The following is a 26,213-nucleotide window of genomic DNA, read 5'->3' as shown; positions in this document are numbered from 1 at the left end:
GAGTTTAGCCAACAGCAACTTTTAAATGGGAACTAAATTATAGCCATTTCTCATTTTCAGCTAAGAGGAAGAAATTAATTCACAACTATAGCTGGAGAGTTTTCTGTTTCTTTCTTTTCTGCAGATACCATAATTCACCTCTGAATTATTGCCACTATCAACATTGTGATCCCAAAGACAAAGCAGGAATGTTGTATTGCATTTCTTATTAAATCAAGCTGTTTATACAGTGCTAATATGTTTACATTCAGGAGGGATTTTTGGAACAACACAGCTGCTGCCTTTCAAAGAGCAAGCAAGCTTACATTGCTTGTTTATAGTCATGTGTGTATATGAGACAGCTTGGGAAAAAGAGGCCTTTAAATTTCCTTAGGCAAAACTGTACAGAATTTAAAAGAAGAGTTTTCTTAGGTTCTGGGAAGCATCCTACTGAATTGAACAGAGGCCCTGGAACAGGTCCTGTGACAGAGCCTCACGCTTCTTCAGCAGTGCCTTTCTGTGCAGAAGAAATGACATTGAGCAACAGGAGATGTGGGTTCTTTTTCTGACTGTCATTGATTTTCTGTGTGACCTGGGGCCAAGTCACTTACTGTTTGGCTGCATTGTTGTTGAACTCGGTGGCAAAGACCTCACTGGGAGCAAGCTCAGGTGTTCAATATTTCAGCACCTGAACTCAGTCACTGGTGAAATAGCACCACGGAAGGTCAGTTAGCTGTATTTGTAAATCAGTTTGCAATTTAGAACTATAAGCTGCAGCGTAGGACCAAGGACAGTTGTAGTTATCATGTCTAATAACCATGCCTTGGTAAAACGCCATTTGGTGCTAAATTCAGGGTAACTTGTGCTGCCGCATAGCTAAGAGTGTTAAAACTTCATTGGGAAAAAAATGTGAACTTCTGCCTGTAGGAGGTTGTAAAAAGTGCTGAAATTGTTATTTGAGCCTATCTTTAGATTTTATTTTATGAGTACACAGTGTGTTGTTCATCTACTGTACTGATTGAAAAAGGAACATTGCAAATTTACAGACCTTTGTAAAATTGCTTGCTTACAATGATAAAAGCTGCTTTCAGCTTACTCTGAAATACTTGTGATTCTGCTCGCTTTCTCACTCTTGGAGGATGCTAGGTAACACTTTCTGAGAGTCTCTGTGCTGATTTTAAGAATGACTTGGGTGCAGTTGCTAGTGTATTTATTTCACCAGCAGTGAATCAAGCACCCTCCTCTGTTCCTGCCCTTGCACTGCCCTCTGTGATACCAAAGCAAATGTTTGTACAACCACGTGATGAGCTGGATTGAGAAATAATCCATGTGTTGGTTTTTTTTTTGTTTTGTTTTTACTGTTTTTGTTTTAAAAAAGAGGGGGTCTTTCATGCCCTGATTTAGACCAGATTAACTCCCAGTCTGCTTCATGCAGTAGCCAGAGAGTTGCATGACCAAGGGACCAGCAAGAGGCAGGGAGGAGCAGGAAGGATGGGGATGCTCGCACTGACACTGCCCCAGTGGTGCCAAAGGACCATGTCCTTTTGGCTTGAGGACAGCTTTGCCTCGGGGTGCAACCCGTGTTGTCACAGGCAGCGGGGAGAGTTAACCAAGGGGAGAGATTTCCTGAGCTGGGAGACGGGCAGCACTACAGGCAGATGAGGAGAAACACGGAGGTGAGCTGTGTGCCTGAAACCTCTCCCTGTGACCATCCCAGTTCGGAGGTTCAGTAACCAGCCGTGCCCTGCTCACGCCGAGCACGATGTGCCTGTGTTTTGCTCTGGGGATGGCTGCACGTAGCTTTGTGTGATGGAAAGCAGCGTCAGAGGGATCACTGCCCAGCAAGCAGCGTGCAGCCCGGCCTGGGTTCAGAGCCCTCTGATCTCCCTGCCTCAACCTAGGCAAAGCAGGGAAAGCACTCCAGCCTCTATGGCAGAAGACCCAGGCTGTATTTGATTTTGCCAGTGCTGGAGGTGAAGGTACTGAAACAGCGAGCCCTTTTGTGTGCTGTATCTCAAAGCGCTGCTCGTTTTCATTAAAGGGGAGCAGGCCTGTGATCATCTCCCTCTTATCCCACGCGGGGAACCGAGTTCAGCCTTTGTGCCGGCGGCAGGCAGCTTGCTTTCCAGCCTGAAGCTCGGGGCAGCTGCTCATTGCTTGTTCTAGCTGTTGGCACCGTTCTTTGAGCGCTTGTCGGGGAAAATCGATAGGAAAAATTCTCCGACTGCATCGCCGCTCTCATCTGGTGACGTGCAGAGAGGGGGGAGAGCCCATGAGGAGAAATGCAAATGCCAAAGCGTAGTGCGGTGCTGCTCTTCCTCCCCTCGTGGGCCTTGGGGGGTTTTATCCTCTCTTCTCACTGGGAGCTGGGAAGGATCCGGCCCGGCTGCCCTGTCAGGGTGCTGGGGTGCTGGGGCCTACTCTGCGCAGGCAGGGCCGATGTGGGCGAGCAGAGGGGAGGCCTCGACACCACATCCCGCACCACCCGGCCTTCCCAGCCTCTTCCTCAGTACCCGTTTCCCAAACGGCTACTTGAGGCCTTTCAGAAATCACAGGAGTTGTCAGTTGTTATAGTAACGGACCCCCTGCTGCTGAATTGGCCCTGAGATGCCCATTTGGGCTTTTGAACAGACTAACTCATGCTCATTAGACAAAAAAGAGAGAGAGACAGATTTGCAGATGGAAAGTTGCTTTTTAAGCATGCTGGATGATCTGTTAAGAGCTAGATTGTGGAAGGGGGCATGTTATCTAATTATATGCCTGTTACTTTTACTCTTCTTTAATTAACACTAGTTTCACTTTTTCTTGCAAAGCAAAACACTGCAAGATTTTGGATTCCTCCCTGGTGAGGTCGGTAGCGAGCTGCTGCTTTGCAAACAAACAATTGTTGTCTTAAGAAAGGAGAAAGAAAAGAAGTCAGAGGGAAGTTAAAAGAAGTGAAATGCATGTCAGTGGTGATTTCTAGAACTGTAATGATATCTATAAAACTCAGAAAAGAGCATTTCTAATCCTCATTGTACAACATCAGGAGCAACATCAAAAAGTAATGAGCACATTTTGACCCAGGGATGTCCCATTTCAAGGAAACAGCACGGTCTAGATCTTGCTTCAGGTTTAAATCTGAACAGCACCACTGATATTAATAGAGTGACTCTGAATAACTGCTATCAGTTAAATCAGACCTTGCCCTCTTAAATTTGAGTCCACATAACTGTAGAACCTGCATCACCTAAACGGGTTCTCAGGAGCACAAAAAGTGCAATAACGAGTTACTTCTTGCCAGGTGTCTGAAGCCAGCTTCTTCCTATGTCACGCATGGCCAGCCTTCATCTGAATTTCATGAAGCAGCGTTCTTCTCTCAGCTGCCTTGTAAATGAAAAGCAAACCAGATCTACAGCAGGCTGGTGTATCTCCACGTGTAAAGAGGACCGTGGCTGTGAGAGGTGAGGTATATCCCACAAGATTCACCTTTTCTTTGAGGAAGCTGGTCAGACCATACGGGCAGGCAGGATTGTTAGCTGAGAGGGGATGCAAGTGTTCCTGCGTACATGAAAGGGATCTGCAAGGAATAAATGATCTTCTGCATCCATTGTGCTTAGGATGAGGAGTCTTAGGTTTAAATTGAAGCAAGGGAGGAATTTAGGTCTGACATTAGAAAAAACTTTATGATGGGAAAGACAATAAAGCAGTGGACTACAGAATTTCCATCATTTCTACGTTCCAAAAAAAGGTTAAGCAGCCATTTGTCAGGTGCAGCACAGGAGTCATCGATCCTGCATGGGAGCTTGGAGGCTCATTCTCCACAGCGCTGCCGTGCAGGCTTTAAGGCACACATGCAAGTACAGAAAAAGAGGAGGAATGGAGTAGTGTGATAAATGTCCTGTGAATCACAGACCAGAAGGCTGAAAAAGTGTTTAGAAGACACCATTCAAATGCATCAGGTTTAAAGTGAGTAATATGAAGCCAGTAAAAAGCACATCTAAGAAGTGGCGTAAGGACAGAGGAAGGGGCTGTAGCTTTGGGGAGGGAGAGGAAAATACGGACAGGCAGGAAAGAAATGGCACAGGCAGCTTGCAGAGGACAGCTGTGTCAGGAGACTGCAGGTTGGTGGAAAAAAATCTGTTTGGAGTTTGATTCCATCTGTTCTCCTGCAGCAGTGGGCCTAAAATTAGGGAAGAATTAAGAATACAACGATAGGAAGATTGGAAAAAGAAGAGCAGGGGTGAGCCTAGCTGAGGTTTGTTACCCCCGTTGGGTGCTATCCGAGGCATCCATCTGTATTGCATGTGTCAATACTGCCATTAGCAGCGGCGAGTGCCAGCATGAGGCCACCCCTCGTGTCAAAGGAAAGGACCCTGAGAGCAAGCATCTAGGGTGGCTGAATCAAGCCATGCACAGAGAGCTCATTATGGGAAAGTATTTTCTTGCAGAGCAGACAGGGAACTGCGATGGCTTAAAGAGCTAAATTCTCAGAACTATGAAGCCTCACACAAATCACCCATCCCAGCCCAGGCAGTCCTGGTGCCTGCTGGATTGTGGTTATTTTTAACAGTGCATTTAAATGAGAGCTCTTAGTTAAAACCATGCTTGTTCCACAGCTCCTGGGATGTTTGTACCGTGCGGGTCAGTTGTGTGAATGTCTTTTCTGCAGGCACTTTTACAAACTCAGTGGGAGCCCCGATCTGCATCACCTCTTTTTTAAAAAGATAATGTCAAGCATGCAATCGTAAGTCAAATAACAGCAAAATATGTGCTTCGGTTGTGGAAGACTAGAATTCAAAATATCATGTTGGTGACCTTGAAAACAATGAAACAACAACAAAAAAGTTTTTATTTTAATCTTTAATTTGCTATGAAGCATGTCCCATAAGAGCTGAGACATTTAGGGTATGCTAATTTGCTAAAGAGGATAAGGTCTTGGCAGCAGGATGGAAAACTGCTATTGACACACTCCTCACTGCTTTGTGTAGATGTGTGGCAGCATTTCCCCAATATTTGCAGAAATACCTTCCTCTGGGGAGAGAGCAAAGGGGAGCAGGCAGGGACAGTTGAGGTCAGGCAATGAGGAATCTGTGGCGCAGCTGCAATTGATCTTTGTTTTGTTTCCGTGGAACTAATTAAATGGATTAATTCCAGACACTTTCTCTGGAAATGCCTTCCCCAGTGCTGCTGTAGTGATGAGGTCTTGAAAAAAAAAGAGCAAGGTTTTATTTGTGCAGTAACTGGATTAAAGGCGGTATTTTTACAATGCATAATTTTGAAGCAATATTTTTAAAATATTCAAATGTTGAAGTTAGGCTCCATTAAGAAGTGGTTTGTAATTGCTGAGAAATAGTACACCATGAGGAGTGCAGGTTTTTGATGAGCACAGCAGTAGAGGATGTTACTGCTGCCTTCTCCTACTCAGCTTTAGTTCATTGTAAGCTTTTTTATAAGAAACTTTAAAACTTCTGAACTCTGGATTTTAGAATAATGATCAGCTATTAAAAAAGAGAAATCAGTCTTAGCAATCATGCTTTGTGTGAAATTAACTTGGGGGAAAAAAGTCAAAAATAGAAATATTTCTTAAGAGGCTGGGTGCATTTTTTGTTCCCTTTCTTAGCTGCAAGAAACAATTTATTAACCCATCCTTGTTTGATTTGTTGCTAGTTTATGTTCTTTATTGATCTGTTGCTAATGCCTATGTTTTATATAATATTTTTAGTATGTATATGCTAAATCGTGTACGGTATCTCTAGTATTCTCACATAAATTGGTAGGCTGAGAGTTAGAGGAATGTCTCAGATGAACTGTGAATGAAATATCCTATAATACAAGTAGATGTACCCAGAGGGAACAGTATACCTCTGCTGTGAAACTGTGAATTAACCACAGCAACCAGATAAATTATATTTTTTCTCTCTCCTTGTAACCATAAAATACAGCTATTGAAGTGCCCTGTGCTGTCCTAAGTCCCACAGCAGCATTTGGACTAACATTAGCACTAGCTATTTCACAGCGGGATGTGGTCTAAGTGTAAAATTATAGGGTAAGAATATTAAATCAGTTCAGCAATCTTAACTGGTTGGATATATACCAGGATTCAGCAGCCTAGTAAAGCAATAACAAGCAGGGGTGGGTTTTTATTTTTACTTTCCTTAAAATGAAGTGCCAACCTATGCAACTTAGATAACAAATGCCTTGGGATGCTCGATGCGTATTGTGCTGCTATTACAAATGTTGCAACTATGCGAATTCATTCAGGTTCTTGTAGAACACCGAGTCTGTTAAGAAGAAAACATTTCTTCTATCACCGTGAATGGCATGTATTTCACTCTGCCACCTTACAAGTCAGAATCCATTTGAGCTCTAACATTTAAGCTGGAATGGGAGCAGGTTGCATGCCTGGTTGTCATTTCGTGGGTTGTTTCATGTGTTAGAAATCCCATTTTTTCCAAAACAGAACAAAAACGTTTGAAGTATCATACAAAGAGACATTTATAAAGCAATATATTAAAAAAATAATAATAACAACACAGGTTGGTGTAGACTAAATTTTTTTCTCCGGTTTTGAATGTTGAAAGCATTGTCAATGTAAGAACAGCAATGGTTACAGATGAGGATTGCAACAATTGCTGAGGGCAAGGAGGACTTCCAACCACATCATAACTCAAAATGATGATCATTTACTCCTCGGTCTTCTAAGTTTCCTGAATTCAGTGTTCATTGCTCATAGTGACTGGTATTGCAGACATGAGGTGAAAGCTTTGGAGGGGCAGTCCTCATCCCTGTCACTTTTTGTGATTATTTGTTCATTTTGAATAAAAGCCTAGGATGTAAACCTACCAGAATGCTTAGTCTCTTCCCATTCATACAGCTCCTTATTTTTGAAGCATTCAGGGTGCTCTTTCAATCAGAGAGTAAATGGGTTTGCTTTGCAGTTCACTCTCCACAGCCTGCAGATGTTGGTTTTGTGAGTTAATGCGGAATCCAGGCTTCTTCATCCACATAACCAACATTTATTCAACATAGACAAAATAAGATTCCTGGCCATGATATTCTTACAGGCTTCACGTTCATTTCGATGAACTATCACCACTTTCCTCACTGCTAAAGGTACAAACAGGCCTTTTAACTTAAAAGGGCTTTTCCTACGATCTGTTTATTCTTCAGCAAGCTTTTCTGTAAGCTTTGGATGTCAGAAGTCATAGTCATGTTTTCTGCTTATGCTTAGGCTCCTTACAGCTACCCACTTGTCCTGTGCCCTTGTACTGTCTAATTTGGGGGAGCAGAGAACGAAGGGAGAGAGAGATTAACAGCCCATCAAACACCAAGGGCATTTGGTTTATATCTGCTAGAGTTGTTCAGAACATACTTTGTGGTATTGAAGGGGAGAGTGTATACCTTACATTTATCGAGAGCAATTCCTTTTCCAGAAACCTCTGATAATAATTAAGTAATGCCATTTGCATGCACAAATCACCATAGTTTGACTTGGGTGACATTTAATATTGAATCTGTCTAGGCAAAGCAATTTTAGGAATTGTATTTCCTTGGAGATCACTCCTAAAGAATAAAAAAAAGTTGAAAAGATTTTTAAAATCATTTCAGCAAAGAAATTATTCCCTTTTTTTCCAGTGACTGTGAAAATAAAGTTTCTGCTTTCCAAAGGAAAATAAAGTAATTAGGAAATTTGCAAATGTAAATTGGCCTGTGTTGGTCTTCGTCTTTATTTATGTCATTAAATGGAGTATTTAATTAGCATATATATTATTCAAGTTTCAATATAATCTATTTTGTAAGTCCAAGTTCAAATATAAAAATCAAAATGGGCTTGATGCCTATTGTTCACATGCAAAGCAGCTAACATAGATGTGGAGATATGATGTGAATTGAAACATTCATATTTCACAAGGATGCAGTCTACATTTTCTGAAATTACGGGTTGGACTCTTATTTCTAACTTTTTCTAATTTGCATACATATTAGTCCCTGTTTAAATGATGTGTTAATTCTATTCATTAGACTTCAGTGAATGCTTCTAACTCTCCTGATAATCAAGCATAGGTCCCTGGAAAGCAAATTATGGACTTCCATGTTGCAAAACGCATCGTAAACGTGACATTTATCACTGCTAAGCCAACTTATGTGGAGCACTTGGCTACAGTCAGTAGGGCAGAGCCCTTTTTCTTATGCTCGCAGTGATAATTGTCATCTCTGAATAAGGACCTGGCTCCAGGTCCCCAAAGTCTCTTCAGAGGTGGTTGGGCACTTCACAACCACTCTGCCCTCTTGAAGTTAAAAACGCCAGTTCAGCTCTTTGGGAGAGAAAGAGTAACTTGACTGAGATCCTCACGCAAACGGCTTCAAGAAAATGGATGAGTAAGTGTTTTCTGTTCCACATAATTTGATGGTGGAGATGAGAACTTGGGAGTCTTTGGGGCTCTGCACTCTCTTAAGAGTATTTGGTTGCTAGAGCAGGAGCCTGCAAGCTTTGTTTTGCTGCAGTTCAAGACAGGTTTGTGCTTCAAAATGTGCAAAACGGTAGCCCTGAAAGCAAAAGCATGAAGGTGGCAGAGTGCAACGGGAGTCCTTGCTTCCTTCTGAGCCGGATCCTGTAGTGAATTGCAGAAACAGTCCCTGGGAAGACAAGGGACAGCAGAATGGTATTGGAGTTCGGTGTCTGCTCTTGTGTGTTGATTTATAAATCTGTGACAATTCATCTTTTTAACTCTAGGTATAAAAGCATTGTTATCCCAGTGGTAAACCTGAGGTGATAATTTCCCAAGGTTTTATGTTGATGGGGTGAGCCCCGAGTGGTACCACACGGGGAGTTGCCATGTGTGCTCTGATTAATAAAAAAATTGATGGGAAGAAGAAAGATTCTTATGCCATCATTGCAAGGAAATGCTTGACATCTTTAAAGGCCTATAAGTTTAGTTTCCATCTGTTTTTTTGCAGTGTCTGGGCCTTTTCAAAAGCAGCACTGATGTGCTGCAGGGAATTAATTTAGCTCTTTGTGGTAGTGGAAGGTTAGAGTTCAACATCACTGTTTTTGTTATCCACAGAGCTACACTGAACAAGTTCCCTGTTGTATAGTTTAAAGGAATAGGTGGAGACTACTACAAAGAGACTTGTTGTCCCTGCAGCATAGTTTTATTCAAGATGCACAGAATAAGCGAGCAGAAGAGAAGAAATCACAGTATTTGATATACATTCACAGCAGCTGCTTCATCTCACCATGTCTGAATGTGTAATCTCACTCTCAGGAGCATTCTGCACGAGAAGCAGCTGGGCGCTTCTGAACACAGAAGAAATGCTCCCATTTCACCAGCATTTGCAATAATACAAGCTGCACTTAGGCCTGTGGGGAAATGAAAAGTCCACGTTTTACTGGGAGTCTGAGATTTCGGTGGGTTTCGGTGCTGTCTGCAGGATCTGAACTTTCACTTGGATGTCCAGTCTGTCCCTGGCAATGCTTCTTAGCACTGAAAGAGCTTTATACCAGCTTTTTTTTGAGACATTTAAACCATCTGCAGCCCACTTCTCCTCCACTCCTTACCTGAAAAGTGTGGGTCCTGTTGACTTCCAAAATAAGCAAGCTGGAACAGCCTGTGTTGTAATTCCCTGTGTGTTGGGGACAGAAACGGGTGCTGAAGAAAAACAGCTTTAAACCATCTTTGTGGTCCCTGTATTTCCCTAGCCCAGAGTTTAAGGTTCACTGGGTTGGAGGACAGTGGGGGAACATTCCCCTTCCACACCTCCTTTCAGCATCTTTTTTCCTTGGTGCTCCAGGCAGCAGCTCCCCACCCCAGGGAGTTGTGCCGGCAACCTCACACGGCATTTTTCTGGTGACTGGTTGAGCTTTCCCATTGTCATTGCCCTCCACCAACCTCACTGTATTTACTAGGCTTTCTGTGCAGAAGGAGTTAAATTCATATGGGTTGGATGTTTGCTGCTACAGCTCATGTTCTGTTTTGACTTTTTTGGTTTCATGTTTTTTCCTCTTTTAAAGTTACCAGTCGTATCTGAGACCTTAACATCAGTGGACCGCTTTGTGAAAATAAATATTAATGGGATGGCTGCTGATAGCATCATATGGGTCGAAACAAATGCTTTTATAATAAATGGAATGGATTATTAATTGAGTGGTTTGGAGATAAAGCGGGATCTAAAGTGACAAGCTCATGGCACAGCAAACTGCCCTTTGCAGGAATCCAATTAGAAGTGTGAGCAGCAAATTGTAAGCAAACTTGCTATAATCATATGGGGGCAATACAAGAGTGGAGCATAATTTGGAGCCTGGGACCTGTCCCCTTGAACGTCTCCTAATTCCCTTGAATCAACATTTAGTTACTGTCATGCCAAGTTTGCTTTCTTCAGCTCTTTCTGGGAAATGCTGCATCCCGTTGGTCTAGTCCAACCGGAGGGAGACAGCATGTTTTGAAATAAAAGGGCATATCAATTAAAGGCACTGGATTCTGCTGCATGTCTGTCTGAGAAAAGTGACTCATTTGTTAGCCTGCTGAAATTACTTTGCATTGAATAACTTGTGCTGATGTTACAGAGTTTTGCCTCATCACTTGAAGCTGTTACATTTGCCATTTCCTCAATGAGAATGTTCAGGAATTGTTTCCTCTCCAAATTGCAATGTTTGTTCATGACTTGGAAAAATAGATGGTTTGCTGCGATGTGTCATAGATAATGGTTAAATACTGCCTGCAGTAACCAAGCGCAATTGTCACAGATATATTTGAGCATCCGTGCCAGCAGATATGTCTGGTGTCCTAGCGAGTGATGTAAATCGTTCATTGGGTATGAATGGTTCAAAAAGAGTTTTTCTAAATATTATGTATCATTTTCGTCTGGCAGATGGAGTTGTGGAAGCTGCTATAGCGAGAGTTTGTGAAAATTCAGACATCCTGGGCATTGCGTGAAATAGGCTTAGCAAGCCTCAAAAATGAGGGTGCAGGATGAAAAATGAGGGTGCAGGAGTGATGAAGACCTAAGCACAGCATCTGGGAAGTTGGGGTGGTATTTTCAGGCTGGTGGAGGAGCATGTGAAAAAACAACACAGAGCAAATCAATTTGTCTGTTCTGTCAAAATGGCTATGATCAGCCAGGAGGCAAATGAATAAACGGATCAACAAGTATTTCACACTTGTGTGTTCTCGACAGGAAATCACAGATCTGAAACCAAATGTCTGGGACAAAACTACCAGAAATAGTGGCAAAATACTCTGCTGTTTAGTCTGCATTTTAAGCATTTTTAGCTCACAAAACTCCTTGAATTAAAATACAGGAATAAAATAGGAAGGCTTGTTACTACCATTCCCAATTACCAACACAAATGGAAATTGTTGGAGTGGGTCTAAAGGCAGGACCCCTGTCGGGGCTGGAAGCTCCCTTTGCCCACATGCCCGAATGCATGGTGCTGGCCATGGTGGGTGCTGCTCTGGTTTCCCCTCCTGAGCTCCCTGTCTAATCGCTGCACTAATCAGAGCAAAAGCAGCACCGCGGATCACTTAAGACCATGGAAATGAAATGCATAAATACAGTAGGCGGAAAATGAATCTGAATTGTTGGAGGTGTCAGCACCGAACAATTCACCTAGGTGCAGACATCTCCTACGTTTCTCACGGATAGCATGCCTGCTTTTGCAGCTATGTCACTTCGTGTGCTGTGAAAGAAAAGAAAATACTGAGACAAGAGCTTGCCTTTAATTTACATCTCTACTTCCAAACAAGTGCCTGACGTACCCAGACACATTTCTTCATACACTAAGGAGCATTCACGTGTTTTTCCTAGATGCAGACTCCCTTTCTTGTGTTATTTTTTCTCCTTTTCCTCAGTCCCACATTTGCCAATACTGAAAGGTTATGAGGAGCTTAATAAAAGGTAGATTAAGTTTTGAAAATCATGCAAAAAAAGGAGAACAGTCTATAAATAGAAAATATATTAAACAGTATCTGGTGTTAAGGTATCTACTAATTAACATAGGTCGACTGAATTTCCTGTTTTTCTTATTTGCAATGAACTTTTATCTTGAATCAAGATATTCTCCTCACTGTGATTAGTTTTGTTATTAGATGTTTCTACAGACTGATTAAGACAATGGGAAAGCAATAGGTTATTTGCCCAAGTGTATTCTTACTGAGAAAGTTTGTCATGAGGATGAAAGCATTCTGAATTTTCAGAATAATTTGGAATGATTCCTTAAAGGCAAAGTCTCGTCTACATCTGTTGCTTTGTAATTTTTCGGTTCTTGACTCTTCTGTATAATTGGGGGCCTGTCAATATACTTCATGATGACTTTGCTGATATGCCTCATGCTTTGAGTCCCCATGTGCTATAAAAGTGCATTTCCTTGACACTGAAATTCAAGGGGCTTTGGATGAGCCATAGGCTTGAAGCTTCAAAGATGTCCTTGTTCTTAATAGATACTTTGAAAGGGAAACTCTTTCTCACTTTATTTCAAGTTCTTTCAGGATGATCCTTGTAGTCCCCTCTGGTTCGTGTTATAGTGGGTATAGTGGATTGCATTACTTGCTTATATTTTTAGATATATATTTTTTTTTATTATGGCTTTTTTGGTCTGTGGAGATGGTAATTTGAAATATGCATGGTTTTTACTTCATGTGCTCATTTATTGTGCCTAAGTATGCTTAATACTGCTTACCACTTTTTGGTATTAATCAGATTTTTCTTACAGTATCAGTTATCTTGGGATTTGTCTGATGTTACTGCTGTTGCTGATAGTTTACTTTTTAGAAACATTCTCGCAGAAAATACTGCAGTATTTAATGTAAATACTACTGGACTGATCCTACTGATGGAGGGACATTTTATGCTTATCTATGAATTGATGTGGGTCTGTTGTCTTCAGCCAAGGGAGCCCAGGGGCTATGTTTACACCCCACTGATGGTCCTGTTTAACCTGAACTCCACTTCAGCTCATACAACTTGCTTCTCTACAAGATAGCTCTATTAGGGCAGAGCAGTGCCCAAGGTATGTAGCCCAGCAGATAAGGAGTATTGGAGCAGGCAGAGCTCACACTAGCATGGCTGCATCTCTCCTGGCATCCCAGATAGGTCACTGGGGTCTGACTTAAGTATTTTTACAGAGCTTGTTAGAGATGTGTTCAGCATACTAGAGCAGAATACACAGTGCAGCATTTCTCAGGGGTTTGGTTCAATGGACATCATCTTATTGTCTCTGATATTTGTGCTTCCTTGTCACATTTGTTAACCTGTGAATGCAACAAACTCATTAAAGCAATGCTTCAGACATGCATACGCCAGGCTTCCACAGAGCTCTTGAGTCACTACCGCATTAGTACCAACAGCAGCAAGAAGCGAGTCGCCAAGTGGGTTGATTGATAGCAAGATTAATGATCCTCAAGACTTCTGTCCAGGTTTATTATTTGGCGGCTTACAAATCTTTGCTTTCAGGGAGATGGGTGGGGAAGGAGGACCAGCTGGCTGCCACCCGGTCTGTCTGTATTAGCGTGATGAGGTGACGTACGCAGCCCTGTCGGAGCGCTACCATTAAGCAGTGTATTCTCAGTGTTCTCATTATCTTCCAGGTACTAAATAATTTGCTTCTCTGCTCTTGGTGCCAGCTGCTCTTTTCTTTTCCTTTGTGCTATGCTTCTAAAGGTGTCATTTTGTTCCATGACTAATTATGTCCTAAACAGAGTTAAGAGAAAATAAAAAATAAAAAAATAAGTAGGAGTTTCTTTCTGAAATGGCCAGTGAAAAAGGCTCACCTTCTAAATACACAGTAAGGAAAAGAGGAAAGAAATAATTACATTTTTAATATTTTATCCTGGCCCCAATATGATGAACATGAAATATGGCCAGTGGTGTTGCGAAATCTTCCAAGTTTTTCCCATACAGTTTTCATCCAGGTGCAAGTGGACATCTCTGACGAGAAAGAGTGCACTTCCCACCAAGTAGTTCGTTATATTTAATGAACTGTGGCATTTCGGCTTGAAGATGGTCAGGGCCTTCAGAAGAGAAAAATTGTGCCTGATCTGTTAGCACATTCTGGTGTCATGTTTAGGTCCCTGTCTGTAGCTTGGGATACCTAAGATAATTGTCAGTTGAATGTCCTGATGTCTCACTCAGAGGAGGAAGGAGCATTTTAGCAACAAGAAGAGTAGAGCTCTTCCATTTTGAGAGCTGAGGTAAGATTAATTGGGGACATTTAGGTGAATGTTCCAAGCAGAAGCCAAATCTTTTCCGTCCTCTCTTAGCTGGGATCATTTCTGTATCGTGCTTCTTACAGCACAACTTTGATCCATGAATTACACTTTGCATTTAAAAATAGCTGCATCTTAACTTCCTGGTGTGCCACCCTCACTCTTTTTCTTTTTCTTACCTCTTCTGAGATTCATCCCAAAGGGAATTCATGTCCCGAAATGGTAGTATCAAGTATGCCCAATTTTGAGTTCTTGGAGGTGCTACTAAAAGCTCCTTTCTAGTAAGAGGCAATCTTCATTGATTGCTGCAGTTCTCGTGATTACAGAACAACTCTTCACTTGGCTACATTTAGCTTCCTTCTGTGAGAAAGTTTTCGCTTCCCTTTTAATATTATGTTACGTTTAGGGCATTGGAAGTACACGTTTTGCAGGAATTGCCTGAGGTATTATTTGATTGGAAAAGGCATGCGTTTGTTTTCCTCTGATTTTCTAGTCTTTGTGGTATGAATGTTGCATTAAATAAATAGTTGGCTCAGAGAAAGGAAAATGAATACATCAGGTTTCTCTTTGCTTTTAAAACTATGCCTAATTTTTAAACCATTTTAAGATACCACCTATGGCTTTTTTTACCCCATTTTTGCCCAAAGACATTAAAAATTTGAGCGGTAATGCATATGCTAAGAAGCTCGTTCTCTTACAGCAGCAAATACTGATGAGTAAAGTAAACCCATTCAGTCATCTGTAAAATTGCTGAGTGTATCCAACACAGCTGTTGTGAGTATTGATTAAAGCAGGAGGGGAAGGCCTGATGCTGCTGGCCCTGTCAGAGGTCACCAGGAGAGTAATTAGCTACCAAGTGGTACAGGGCCAAGTGTCATCACAAATAAGGCTTCACGATCGTCTTTGCCATTCTCCAGGGACCACAGCAAGATGGGATAAGGAAGCGTGGAAAATGTTTGTGCTGAGTTAAACTACGATTTATCCACTTACAATTTGCAGTTAAAGAGCTTTCTAAGTGCATTTCTCCGTTGGCCACCTGGGCACTTTCTGGTCACACAGCTGATGATGGGGGGGATGACTTGAAAGCAGCTCCTCTTGGTGTGTGCTGTTAGCCATTTCAATACCCTTCTATAAATGAACATTTCTTGTCTAATGTCTGAGTTCAGTACCATACGTGATTTAAATGGGTGTGTCATCTGGTACAGGAAGATGACATCTAAATCCAGGATCTCAGAGGATAGGAAGAAGAGGATTTTTAATTTTGTGGAGAGCTGTGTAGTCAGCTGGCAAATTTAGGCCATCAATATTAAATTAGCTGTCTTTCTGTGTCAAAAATCCTTTGCCTTGTTTGCAGATTAGTTTTTCAGATGGAGAATTTTACTAGTGGTTTGTTCTTCATCACGAATACTGCCTCAGAGTTTTACACACCTTTTTTTTTTTTTTCTTTTTTTTTTTTTAACCCCTGTCTGCCTTTTCCCAGCATTTTTCCTGTCTTTATTTCTCTGTGATTTAGTAATATGTGTAGTTTTAAGTAGGTGTGGTTGGACTGGTGATTAGCACTTGGATCCTTTTAGCTTCTATGGGACTGTGTTGGTACACGACTGAGGAGTGTGGAAAAGCATTTCTCCTTGCCCAGAGGAAGTCCTCTGGAAGGGCCAGCCTTCTTTTCACCATTTGGCTTGCCAAACACTTGGCAGCTGTGAACCTCTGAAATCTATCCATGTACTGTCTAGACCTCTTCAGTTATCATATCTGTACGATGCTTAACACTGCTCAAGAAGATTACAGGCAGAAATTGCTTTGTGGGGAGAAGGTGAATCGTCTTCAGGAGGGATATGCAGGAGAATCAGCATTATCATAAGGAAATTTTCCTCCTTTTTCAGCTCTTCTTCACAGTCTTGGTTTTTGCTCATTCCTGCTTTGTATATCCTCCCATAGCTCAACTTCGGTAAGCCTTTGCAGCGTCACTGTTCCAGCACAGCATAGGTTCTTTTGTAACTCAGCTTTTGGATTCTGGTCTTTAAGCATTAAGACCTGAGAAGGAAAATAATTGAGGAAAATTGGGGCAATACAAGCCATTTTATGGCTAAAAAAGAGAAAACGCAGATGCCCTTCTGATACAATGAATGGAATATCACTGTTCCATGCTGGTCACTTATTCATATTCATAAGATCAGCTTTTTCCATGTGTTTTTTTTCTTCTCTTTTTCTTCTTAACGCTTGAGTCAGTTTTATTGCTCATAAAAATCAGTGACTGATGACCCCAGCTAGAGCAGTGCAGACTGCAGACAGCTGTTGTCCAGGCTCCCATCCACTGCTCTGCTGGTGACATGGTCATGATTTGCAGCACTTCTGTTGTTCTGTAGTCTGCGGCTCTTTTCTGAGGAGTCATTGCCAATTCTGACAGTGACAAATGCTTGCCAAGGAATAGTGAAGCTAGTTTAAAGTGCAGAGCCATGTGTTACTAGTACACTTGACTGCATACATACCCTGGTTTTGGTGCCAGCAGAAACCAATCTTAATTGTGTCTCCTGGAAAACATGCAAAACAGTTCGGTGAGAATCTGAAGCATCTTTTCTTCTATTGAAAGCGAAAATGATTGTGCAGAGGTAGTGAAAGGGATAATTTCCTGTCTTTGTGGCCTTATTTGGTAGTTATTTGCAGACCTCCCCGTGATGGAGGAGCATGATGAATGAGCGCCTGTATCCAGGTTGCGTTCGATAAAGAATAAGCCATGTCCTGAGCAGCCTGCTATAAAGGTCTCTTACAGATCCTGGTTTGACTTCTGGTCGCTCTTGCCTGTGCTGCCTGCCAGCCAAGGACTGTGTGTGAAAGTAGGGTGGCTGCAGCACCTCTTCATCAATAAATGTACGTTCTGCAGAGTTCCTGTCTGTAGGAGGCTGTTTCTGGAGGAAGGGTACCCAGAGGACAAGGTTTGCCCTGCACTGATGGTAGTGAATAGGCCTCCAGGACCCCTTCAAGCCATCTGCCCCGAATTGGTCATGCTTTAGGAGGTAATGACCCAAGGAGAGAGTAACTGCAAAGAAACCAAGAGTCTGGAGCTCCTCACTGCTATTACAGAAATAAAGAATAAATCTGCCCAGCCTCGGAGAGGGAATACATGCTGACTCCAGCCAACAGAGGCTGCTGTGGAAAGAAAGAGTAGATCCCTGATGAACAAGGGATCGGTGACCATGCCAGGCACTTCAGCGTGTAAGGCAGCACACGACCCTTGGGTGTCCCCAGGAAGCGAAGCATTCCCCTTTGATATTTCCCATGTTCAGCCGCTGTTCTGGCGGTGTCAGCCGGCCACTGCAGAGGCAGTCATTTGCCCTACCGCAGTAATCCCTTGCTCCTTTTCCTCCTGCCTCAGCTGCTCCTGAGCAGTGCAGATCCCTTGCCTGTCAGCGCAGATCAGGGGATGCTGCCCGTGCGAGACGGAGCACAAAGGAGTAAAGGCCAAGCGCTGCCCTCAGAGCTGGTCCCAGCACTGCCGTCGGCTGCAGCACACGCTGGGTGTTTGCATTGGCGGCAGAATTAACTAAACACTGAGGCATTATCTTCTATGCGAAAATAAAATGCATCCATGCTTCCAGGCCGTCGTGTGATCTGGCTTTTAGATGAGCATAAAGGAGAAGCTGCTTGAGGTTTATTAACTAATAACCAAGGAAACCTGTTTTGAGTGTCAAAATCTCACGAGGCATCTCTTCTTTTACAGCAGCTAATCTGGTGTTTTGCTCAGCAGAGATGGAACAAGCATTTAACCTAGCTAATCAGAAGCATCTCTTGGCATATTTTTTTTGCTTGCAGTGTGATAATGAGGTGCTGCTGCTCTGGACTTTGCATTCTGTTAGCTTCCTTTAATAAAGCGTTGTTGGTATCTCTGCAAAAAGATTCGGGGCAGGGGGATGCTCTCCCTAACGTCATCTTTGCATTCCAGACCCTGCCTCTGCTCCTTCTCTCGGGAGATGCTAATCTCGTAGTCTTTTACTTTCTGCATTTCGGTCCATATGTGACAATTGTGTATCTGATCACCACAATCTCGCACAGTTATTGTACCCCAGGGAAAGGGAGCCAAAAAACATATGGGGCTAGAGAAAATTGTGTGCTTCACTGCACACAAGCCTATTTCAGAGACAACAGACTCTGGTATACTGCAGAAAAGATGTGGGCTCTCTGAAATCTTTTGGAATTGAAATGAAGGCTGCGATTTGCTTTTGCACAGCCTCTGCTGAATACAAGAATTACTCTAAAATTAGTGTTTCAGTTGCTAAAATTTTAATAATCATTTATGCCATTGACAAATTCAGATTGTTCATTCACTAAGGGCTGCTTCTGTCAGAAGAAAAAGCTCATTTTTTTCTGCTGACCATGTCGGTTTTCTGAGCAAATGGGCAGATGGGTGCAAATACCTGAACGTGTATACACCCTGGGGTCAGAAGTTACAGGCTGAAGTGCTCATCCTGAAAGCTGTTGTAGACTTGCACCTTGTCAAGCCCTGCATCCATTCCCACCTCTCTCCACGGCTGCTTGTCCAATGACTTGAAACAAGCAATTTTCTGCTCTCACCCCTTCCCTTTATCCATCCCTCCCAATATACACAGATTCACTGCAGCCTTTTGTAGCCTTAGCAACTGCTGCCACTTAAGGTTTGTATACCGACGGGAAGGTAATGGGCAGAAGAACGTGCCAGGGAAGAGATAGGAGCACCCTAAAGCAGGGAAGAAGACACTTACTGAAATGGCTTCCCATAGCCTCCATTCCAACGATCAGTATATATTACTGCAAGCTAGGTGAGTTTGCAGAAGGCTCTTCTTGGGTCCAGGCAGCTCCTTAACTGGTCAGTCCCAGGCTAAAAAAATGGCCATTATCCAAACTGGGTGGCCTGTGGGCATCTGTGTGGTGCCCCAAGGTTTATGCTCCCTCCTGGAGCTGCACAGAGGAGACGTACGAGAGTAAACAGAGGCCCAGTAAGCAGAACTTGCTGGAAAATTCATGGAGTGAGTTTGTGAAACCCATTGTAAAAGGCCTTTTGAAGATCAGTCTGCTTTATCCTGCTCTTGAGTTTGAGCCTGCATATTCCCATCGGTGCTGCCTTACCCCATCACCAGGAGCCCCCTGGAAATGGGGGAGTCACCAAGATGTGGGTGTCAGGTGCTCAGATGTAGAGGATAAACTTGGATAACTTGGAAAACAGCAATCGTGAGCAGGTTAAAAAATGTTTGAGGGGTATGTCTTCGTGTAACGTGCCGGTATCTAGCATTGTGAAGTGATGAGCATGCTGTGTTATGTACGGGTGTACATAAGATAAGGGTGTATTTTATGTGATGTTTATAACTGAGAAAACCTTTATTCAAATCATGCGGTTGCCTTTTCAAAAACAGCTGCAGAAGGTCTACCAGGAGTAAAATACAGAATTGTTAATGACATTAAAGATTGCAGCGAACTTTGCTGTGTGAAATATTCATTTAGTACGTTGTTATTCCACCCTTGTGCTCAGCAGAGATACGCTGCGCTGGGTGTTCGGCTATCGCCATCGCGGGCCGTACAGTATCACACAGCGTGATTATGCAATACAATTACATGTTGGGAGGCTATTAAGGAAAAGCTATCTTACGGCTGCACTGAAAAAAAAGCATAATGCCAGCCTAACAGAGTCTCTCGGAGTCTAAAATAACAAATTACAAAAAATAATTGCTTTTCTTAAGTATCGTCAGCTTAAAAAAATCCTGTAAATCCCTATGTAAAGGTCTGTCCTTTTATCAAACACCTTCTTAAGGCCTTCATTACGAGGAGAAGCAGTTCAAGGATTTCTGTAGTATTGACTCAAGGGAAAGAGCCCCAAATATATCAAAATCAGGAACATTTTGCCTGTTTCATATTCATAGTTTCTTCTTTATGTGTGACTGATTTATTCTGCTCTGTGCCCCCAGGGTGTGCATTGTCCAAAATAAAGGCTGCCAAAAAAAAATGAGACCAGGGAGAGAGTAGGGTGGGGGGGGGGTTTAGCTGATGGTTTTAAATGCTGAGGCTATTGCACATCTTGCGTCCTCATGTGTGAACTCACCTTATGGTGTTTCTTAACAAAAGCATGCCGACTAAATAAATAACTCCAGCACAATGCAAGACATGGTGTCTGAAAATAGAAAGCTGCTATGAGACAGTTGCTCCGTGCTGTGCAATATGCCCTTTCCTGCTTCTGTATTGTCTTAAGTTGTACTTGTGCTGCTACAGCATGTGCTTGCATTATAAAGCGCTCTGATTGTGGGCTAGAAAGTACAAATGCATAGAAAGCAAGTGCCTGTGATTATTTTTGGTTCTGGTTTTGCCTAGGAGAGTGGTTTGCTTTTCAGCGACTTTTTTGCTCTCTGGCACATATGGATGTTGAAAACAAAGCGAGCACAAATTACTTTGACCGTGTCAGCAAAGGCGGCTCAGCAGAGTGGGCTCTCTATGCAGAGCACAATGCCCAAATTACAGAGGAGCAGGCTGCAAGGCAGAAACTTAGAAGCCACTCCATGCAAATATGTTTCAGCAAGGAAAACAGCAACTTGACAAAGGGCGCAGCTCGGAAGGCCGCCTGCAAACTTTGCCCAGGTGTTGAGCAGTTCATTAAGGGCTGCAGCGAAGGGCATCTTTCTGCAATGGGAAGCTATTGTTAAGTGCCCCTGACAGATGAGAGCAGACCCTTCTCGTGTCACAATAGCTGCTCAGACCAAGCAAGACTCATTAAATATTCAGTTCCAGCCTCAAGCAGCTCATTAAGTCAGCAATGAGCAGTGACGCTGGTGTTGGAAAACCCTGCCTCAGTTAACATCACCATGCAGAGTCTCCTCGGATCTCTTCATGTTGTTCTGCTCAGTACCTTTTCTGTGATGACCAGCTTGTGCTCTCTGCTTTGCCTTAAATACAGGTAAAAAAAAAAAAAAAAAGTCAGGTGGATTTAAGTTCTATTCTTTATAGGCCTTTTCAGAGCTGAGTCCTGGGGCCCAAGCTAAGTGTCTTGAATTTTTCTGTAGCAGCATATGTAATACAAGTTTGCAGGAGGAGGATGGGATGAGTGTTATATGGCTCTGGTGTTAAAAAAAAAAAAAAAAAAGAAATGTTTGAAGGATAAGAAGGATAACTTCTGTAGCAGAACATCGTGACACGCAGCAGTTACAGATGCTGTATGACTGTCTGTCCGCTGATACATAGCATAAACCTTTACAGTAAGTGTGTGTTCCCTGGAAATGTTAGTGTCTTGGGTGGATTTGGCTTGAAGTGTATGCTGAATATGTTTCTTGTGTGCAGTTTCTTTCTGGATGATGTATTTGAAACCTGTTTTGCAACTGCTGACTTTTGTGAGTATAATTCCATATTCAATGGTACTTTGGAATAATGTACAGAGGCATTTATGATGGCTGGATGTCAGATGTCAGTGAATTAGAGCACACCAGAATCTGGAATTAGGATTGAAATTGTTGAAAACTCAAGTATGTTTTCACTTACTGATTTTTTTTTTTAACTATAATATCTGAAAATGTGGAGTAGAAATGGAGAAGCCAAAGATGTGCAGAACTTTTGGGCTTTTTCACACCCTGAACTTTTTTTTTTTTTATTTCCCCTTTAACAGAAAGTGTTTTCAGACTGCCCATTTCTATGTGGAGGACAGCAGCTCACCCCGTGTGGTCCCCAATGAAAGTATTCCCATTATACCTATTCCAGGTAAGACGGGCTTAATCGCTTGTGTTTGTGCTATTTGGAGTCTGGTTTAATTACATAACGAGAACGTTGTATTAAATCACAGGTGTTTTTATAGAAATTTGTGGTATTGATGCTGCTTCATTTAATTTAAGATGCTTTGCAGTGGGGCTCTGAGTACCGATGCTGTACTTCTCCAGAGGCATCTCTCCCACGTTATTTTAATGGGAATTTCAGAGTAACCTTTGTCAAATGTCAAGACCACGAGCAACACTTCTTAAAAACACTAACGCGTTGCATCCAAGGTGAAACAAACTGCTCTGTCGGGGTGGGTTGTGGACAAGGGACACCCAGCTCCACTTCTCTCTTGAGACCAGGGGTTTGTCACCGCTTTCAGCATGTGCAGAGGGTGGTGTTTGCTGGGTCTCAGGGAGGAAAGCATGACAGAAAGGATAAGCAAACAATCTTGTAAAGTCCAAAGCCGTCTGTTAATTTGGTATTAATCAAGTTACCAAAGGTCAAATTCTCCTCTCGGCTATGTTGAGAGTAAAGCTGGAAGCAGGGCTTAGCACTAGTCTCTTCATGAGGCATTTCCCCTAGGAAATATCAAGTGCAGGATCCAGATCCCTTTAAGTAGTAATGGCAGAGAACAGCTTGGTGTTACAGTGGCCTTTGCAGCCTCTGACTTCTTTGATGTTGCTCGGTTTCTCAAGCAGAACCAAGATACCCAAAATGCTGTACTGACCTCAGCCTGTCAAATGCTTGTACTTATCACTTCAAAGTTTCCTTGTCATATTCTGTAATTTGTATTGCTGGTATGGGATTCAATTTGCAGCTATTAGGTTCATTTAAAAAAAAAAAAAATCAAAGCCATTTCTGAGACATTGAAAAAACATCCATCCTCGAAAAGTGAGAAAGTCCATTTACATTTCCGTTGATTTTATTCAGCAGACATGTGTGACTGTTCTTTCTAGGAAGACTTTCTAAAAATCCCCATGGGAACTAATATGAAAGGTTAGATATTATACTCCTGTAGAAAATGATAGGCATTTTGCCTTGCAGCCTGATTCTGTGCAACCAAAGAGGAAAGAAAACATACTATCATCCTGTCTCCATTCTGTGGCAGACTGAGATACGTGTCTTGGCCACCTCACCTCCTTAGCAAGGAGCCACCTTTCCTCTCATTCTCTTTCAGAGTAACAGGAGGCAGGAAACCAGTCTTAGACCACCTGTGATGATCTTTCACAGAAGAGCCTGAATAGGTGGAGAACTCATTTTTTCTGACTCTAAAACCAGGTGGAGCACTTTGCTGATAGGGCTGCCTTTGACAATGAGTGGAATGGTTCCACCTTGTCTGCTGCCATGTGATGCCTCCTTAGAGCTTGTGAGGAAGGGCAGGGTGGGCTAGCCTTGACAGAGCAATGTCAAAACCTGGGGGATTCTGAGCACAAGGTAGTGAGAAGAGAGAAATTTTCCCCTCAAAGAGCATTCTCTTTGGTCAATTGTATTTTTATTTTTTATAATTGAGGCAAACTTTTCTTAGATAAAGAAACCAGCAGAAAGCTCCATCTTTTCATGCTCTGCTATCTGTTGAGTTGAGACAATGGTTCTTCCCCGTTTCATAGGGATGTTTGATGGACAGTCCATTAAAGACTGGAATGCACTCGTATAAATTGTAATACAGACTGAAGCAGTTCCATTAAAGTAATGCAGGTGGCAGGTATCGTAAGGCCAGCACGTACACTAGTGCTTCTCAGCAGTCATTCTTGCATGTAAACACCAAGTCTCTGAGAAATGAAGAAAATGAGATTTTGGGTACATCTACCCATGACTATAGCAAGCCAAGTTGATGGACCATGGCACCTTAAGGACTGATGCGATGCTGCTGTCACAGCAGTGCACACCGTGGTCTGTTCAGACTCAGTACTGCTAAGAAATTGCTGCTCACATCTGATAACAGGCACTGAAGATTAAAACACCTGCTGATCAAGTGCTGTAGGACACCTCGAGAAGCTTTGTAGTAAAAAAAATCTGCAAGGACTGCTGATCAGCTCTAGGGCACTTGGAGAGCTGGGCCTCAGGCAGAGGTTTAGTCTAGTTGGATGTGAAGATGAATCTAACCCTCAAATTTCCATTCTAATATGATTGTTGTGGATATGATAGATATTGAGACATCTGCATATAGACAACTGAATGGAGGTGCCTTAATCTGAAGCTGAATCATACCCAGAAGGTCTTAACAGAGAATGCACGGATGAACTTGAAGATCTTGGCACTGACAGTAAAGCTGTTCAGGCTGTCAAAAATCAAATCACTCTCTGGAAGTGCCTCCCTCTGTGCATATTAACTATTACCTGAACAGGGAGTCGGTAATAAGGCTCTAAGTTAGTAGAGAGAAATTCCAGCTATGTTGCCTTTTTCCAAAGATGGAAGATACCGCTTGAAAAGATAGTGAAGCTCTCCTAAACATTTTCCTTGTTTAGAAATACAGATAAGGCCTGTTCCCTCCTGTAGACCTGCTCCTTAATGATGATCTTCTCTGAAATCAGCTGCTGGTCCCACATAGGCAGCCCACTGAAGTTCCTTCAAGACATTAAATGACAAAATTCTCCTTTGAACTAACAGCAACTGGTGAAGTGATAAACCCCTGAACTTCTCCAGTGGAAGCTGTCAGAGTGTCTGAGAAAGTCTTATTTTGGTACGTTGATCACAGAATTAAAATATAAGCGGCATTTTTGCAAAAGCAAGTTTTTTTGAATTTATCTTGTTAGCTCGTGAAACCCTAGACAGTACATCCTCAAAAAATATATTTGGATAGATCCCCGTGGAACCGTGCATCTACCTCCTGCAGTTTAGTGGACCAACTTCTACTCTCAATTGTACGCAAGCAGCCACACTGGCGGCAATTCAGAGCAGTGCATCTGAAAGATACTTAACAGACTGGCCAGAGCCCATCTACAGCGTGCAGAAAGCTGCTGCTAGGAGAAGGCTGAGCGAGTTTGGGCTGGCTGGTCCTGGCCCAGGTGCGGAGTGGCTGTGCCAGGTGCCCGGGAGCCTGGCGCAGCGATGGCCTGATGCAGCTCGAGAGCTCTCACGGCGCTGGTGTCTCCGCGTGCCACTGCTCTGGATGTTGTTGGCATGCTCAGAGGTAGCTTTCATATTTATTTCTCTGCTACACGCTGCTCTTGGTTACACACACCGTGTGTTTCCTCGGTTCTGTGAACTCTAAAGTCAGTCTCCCAGCTACCTCCAGTTGGTACACGGTACAGCTTTTTGGGGCCAAAAATCTGAAAAATCTTTTTCTAAAGGAATGATTTTACCCATTTTCTACTTCGCTTCCCGTAGCATACATGCTTAATTATTGTGCATGAAGCCACATCACCCATAGGCATGTGGTTATCTGTGCAAATTTGCTCTGAGACCCAAATCATTATCATTATTCATAATTATCTGCACTGCTTGATCTAGAGAAACACAGGACAAAGGAGATATTAACTGAGTCAGCCACTGGATATTACAACCGAGGTATAAATCTAAACTCACAGCCTTGTGCCTGACTGACACATCTGCTATCAGTGGCAGAACTCTGAAACCACCTCCATTCAGCCAAACAAAATTATTTCTCCATATCCTTTCTCTTTGCCGCTGTACTCAGTTAATTTTGGCCATGCCTACATCATCTTTGCATGAATATCTTCACTATAATGGCAACATCTCTCCCAGCAAACCAGCTCCTGTACTCGCTTGTTTGTCTATGTCGTTGGGTTAGTATCTAGACTTGATCCATTTCAGTAGAGTCAAATAAGTAGGAATATAAGAGCAGCAGCATTTCTGCAAAGCTGTATTTTTTGCACACCACAAAACATAAGGCATCTCCATCAGTCTTCCTTTGTTCTGGTTGCAAGACCCGCTCCATGAAAGCAGAGCAGAAGTGTCTGTCTGTAACCTAGATGGTATCGAACAGTGGAATTAGCACAAATTTCACTCCTTCCATCTTCCTGCTATCATTTGTTTCAGAGTTTTCCTGCTTTTGGTTGGTGCATTGTTCAGGAGCTTCCTGTGGTTTTCCTGGTTCCTTGCCCAGCCCAAGGGCACAACAGGCATTGTGGCACTGATGCCAGCAGGACTTGTGAGATCAGTACAGAGATAGCCAAGGCTTGACCCTATGGCAAAACTCAAAATTCTGCATAGTCTTGACCACAGTCCAGAGAAACACAGCTCATAAAGAACAGAACAGCTGGCCAACGCAGCTGGTTCATTTAGCATATTATTCCAGCTGTCTTTCACCATTTTCAGTAGAAGTAAAATGTGTCGGATGTGATGCCAGTCCTTTCAGCTGTGTCTAGACTGCAAGGCTCAGGAGCACTT

The 26,213-nt window shown here is 42.7% G+C and overlaps 1 protein-coding gene across 2 annotated transcripts in view; it reads left to right on the top strand.

Moving 5' to 3' along the window:
- Positions 1-26,213, top strand: part of PTPRG (protein tyrosine phosphatase receptor type G) — a 397,752-nt gene that overhangs the window by 336,418 nt on the left and 35,121 nt on the right. For both annotated transcript variants that reach the window (XM_027467840.3, XM_027467841.3), the window contains one exon: positions 21,778-21,869. In XM_027467840.3, coding sequence (XP_027323641.3) covers positions 21,778-21,869 — 92 coding nt within the window. The remainder of the gene's footprint in view (positions 1-21,777; positions 21,870-26,213) is intronic.

This window comes from Anas platyrhynchos, chromosome 13, assembly GCF_047663525.1.
Source record: "Anas platyrhynchos isolate ZD024472 breed Pekin duck chromosome 13, IASCAAS_PekinDuck_T2T, whole genome shotgun sequence".
Taxonomy (NCBI): Eukaryota; Metazoa; Chordata; class Aves; order Anseriformes; family Anatidae; genus Anas; species Anas platyrhynchos.
This window is presented reverse-complemented; position numbering and strand designations above follow the sequence as displayed.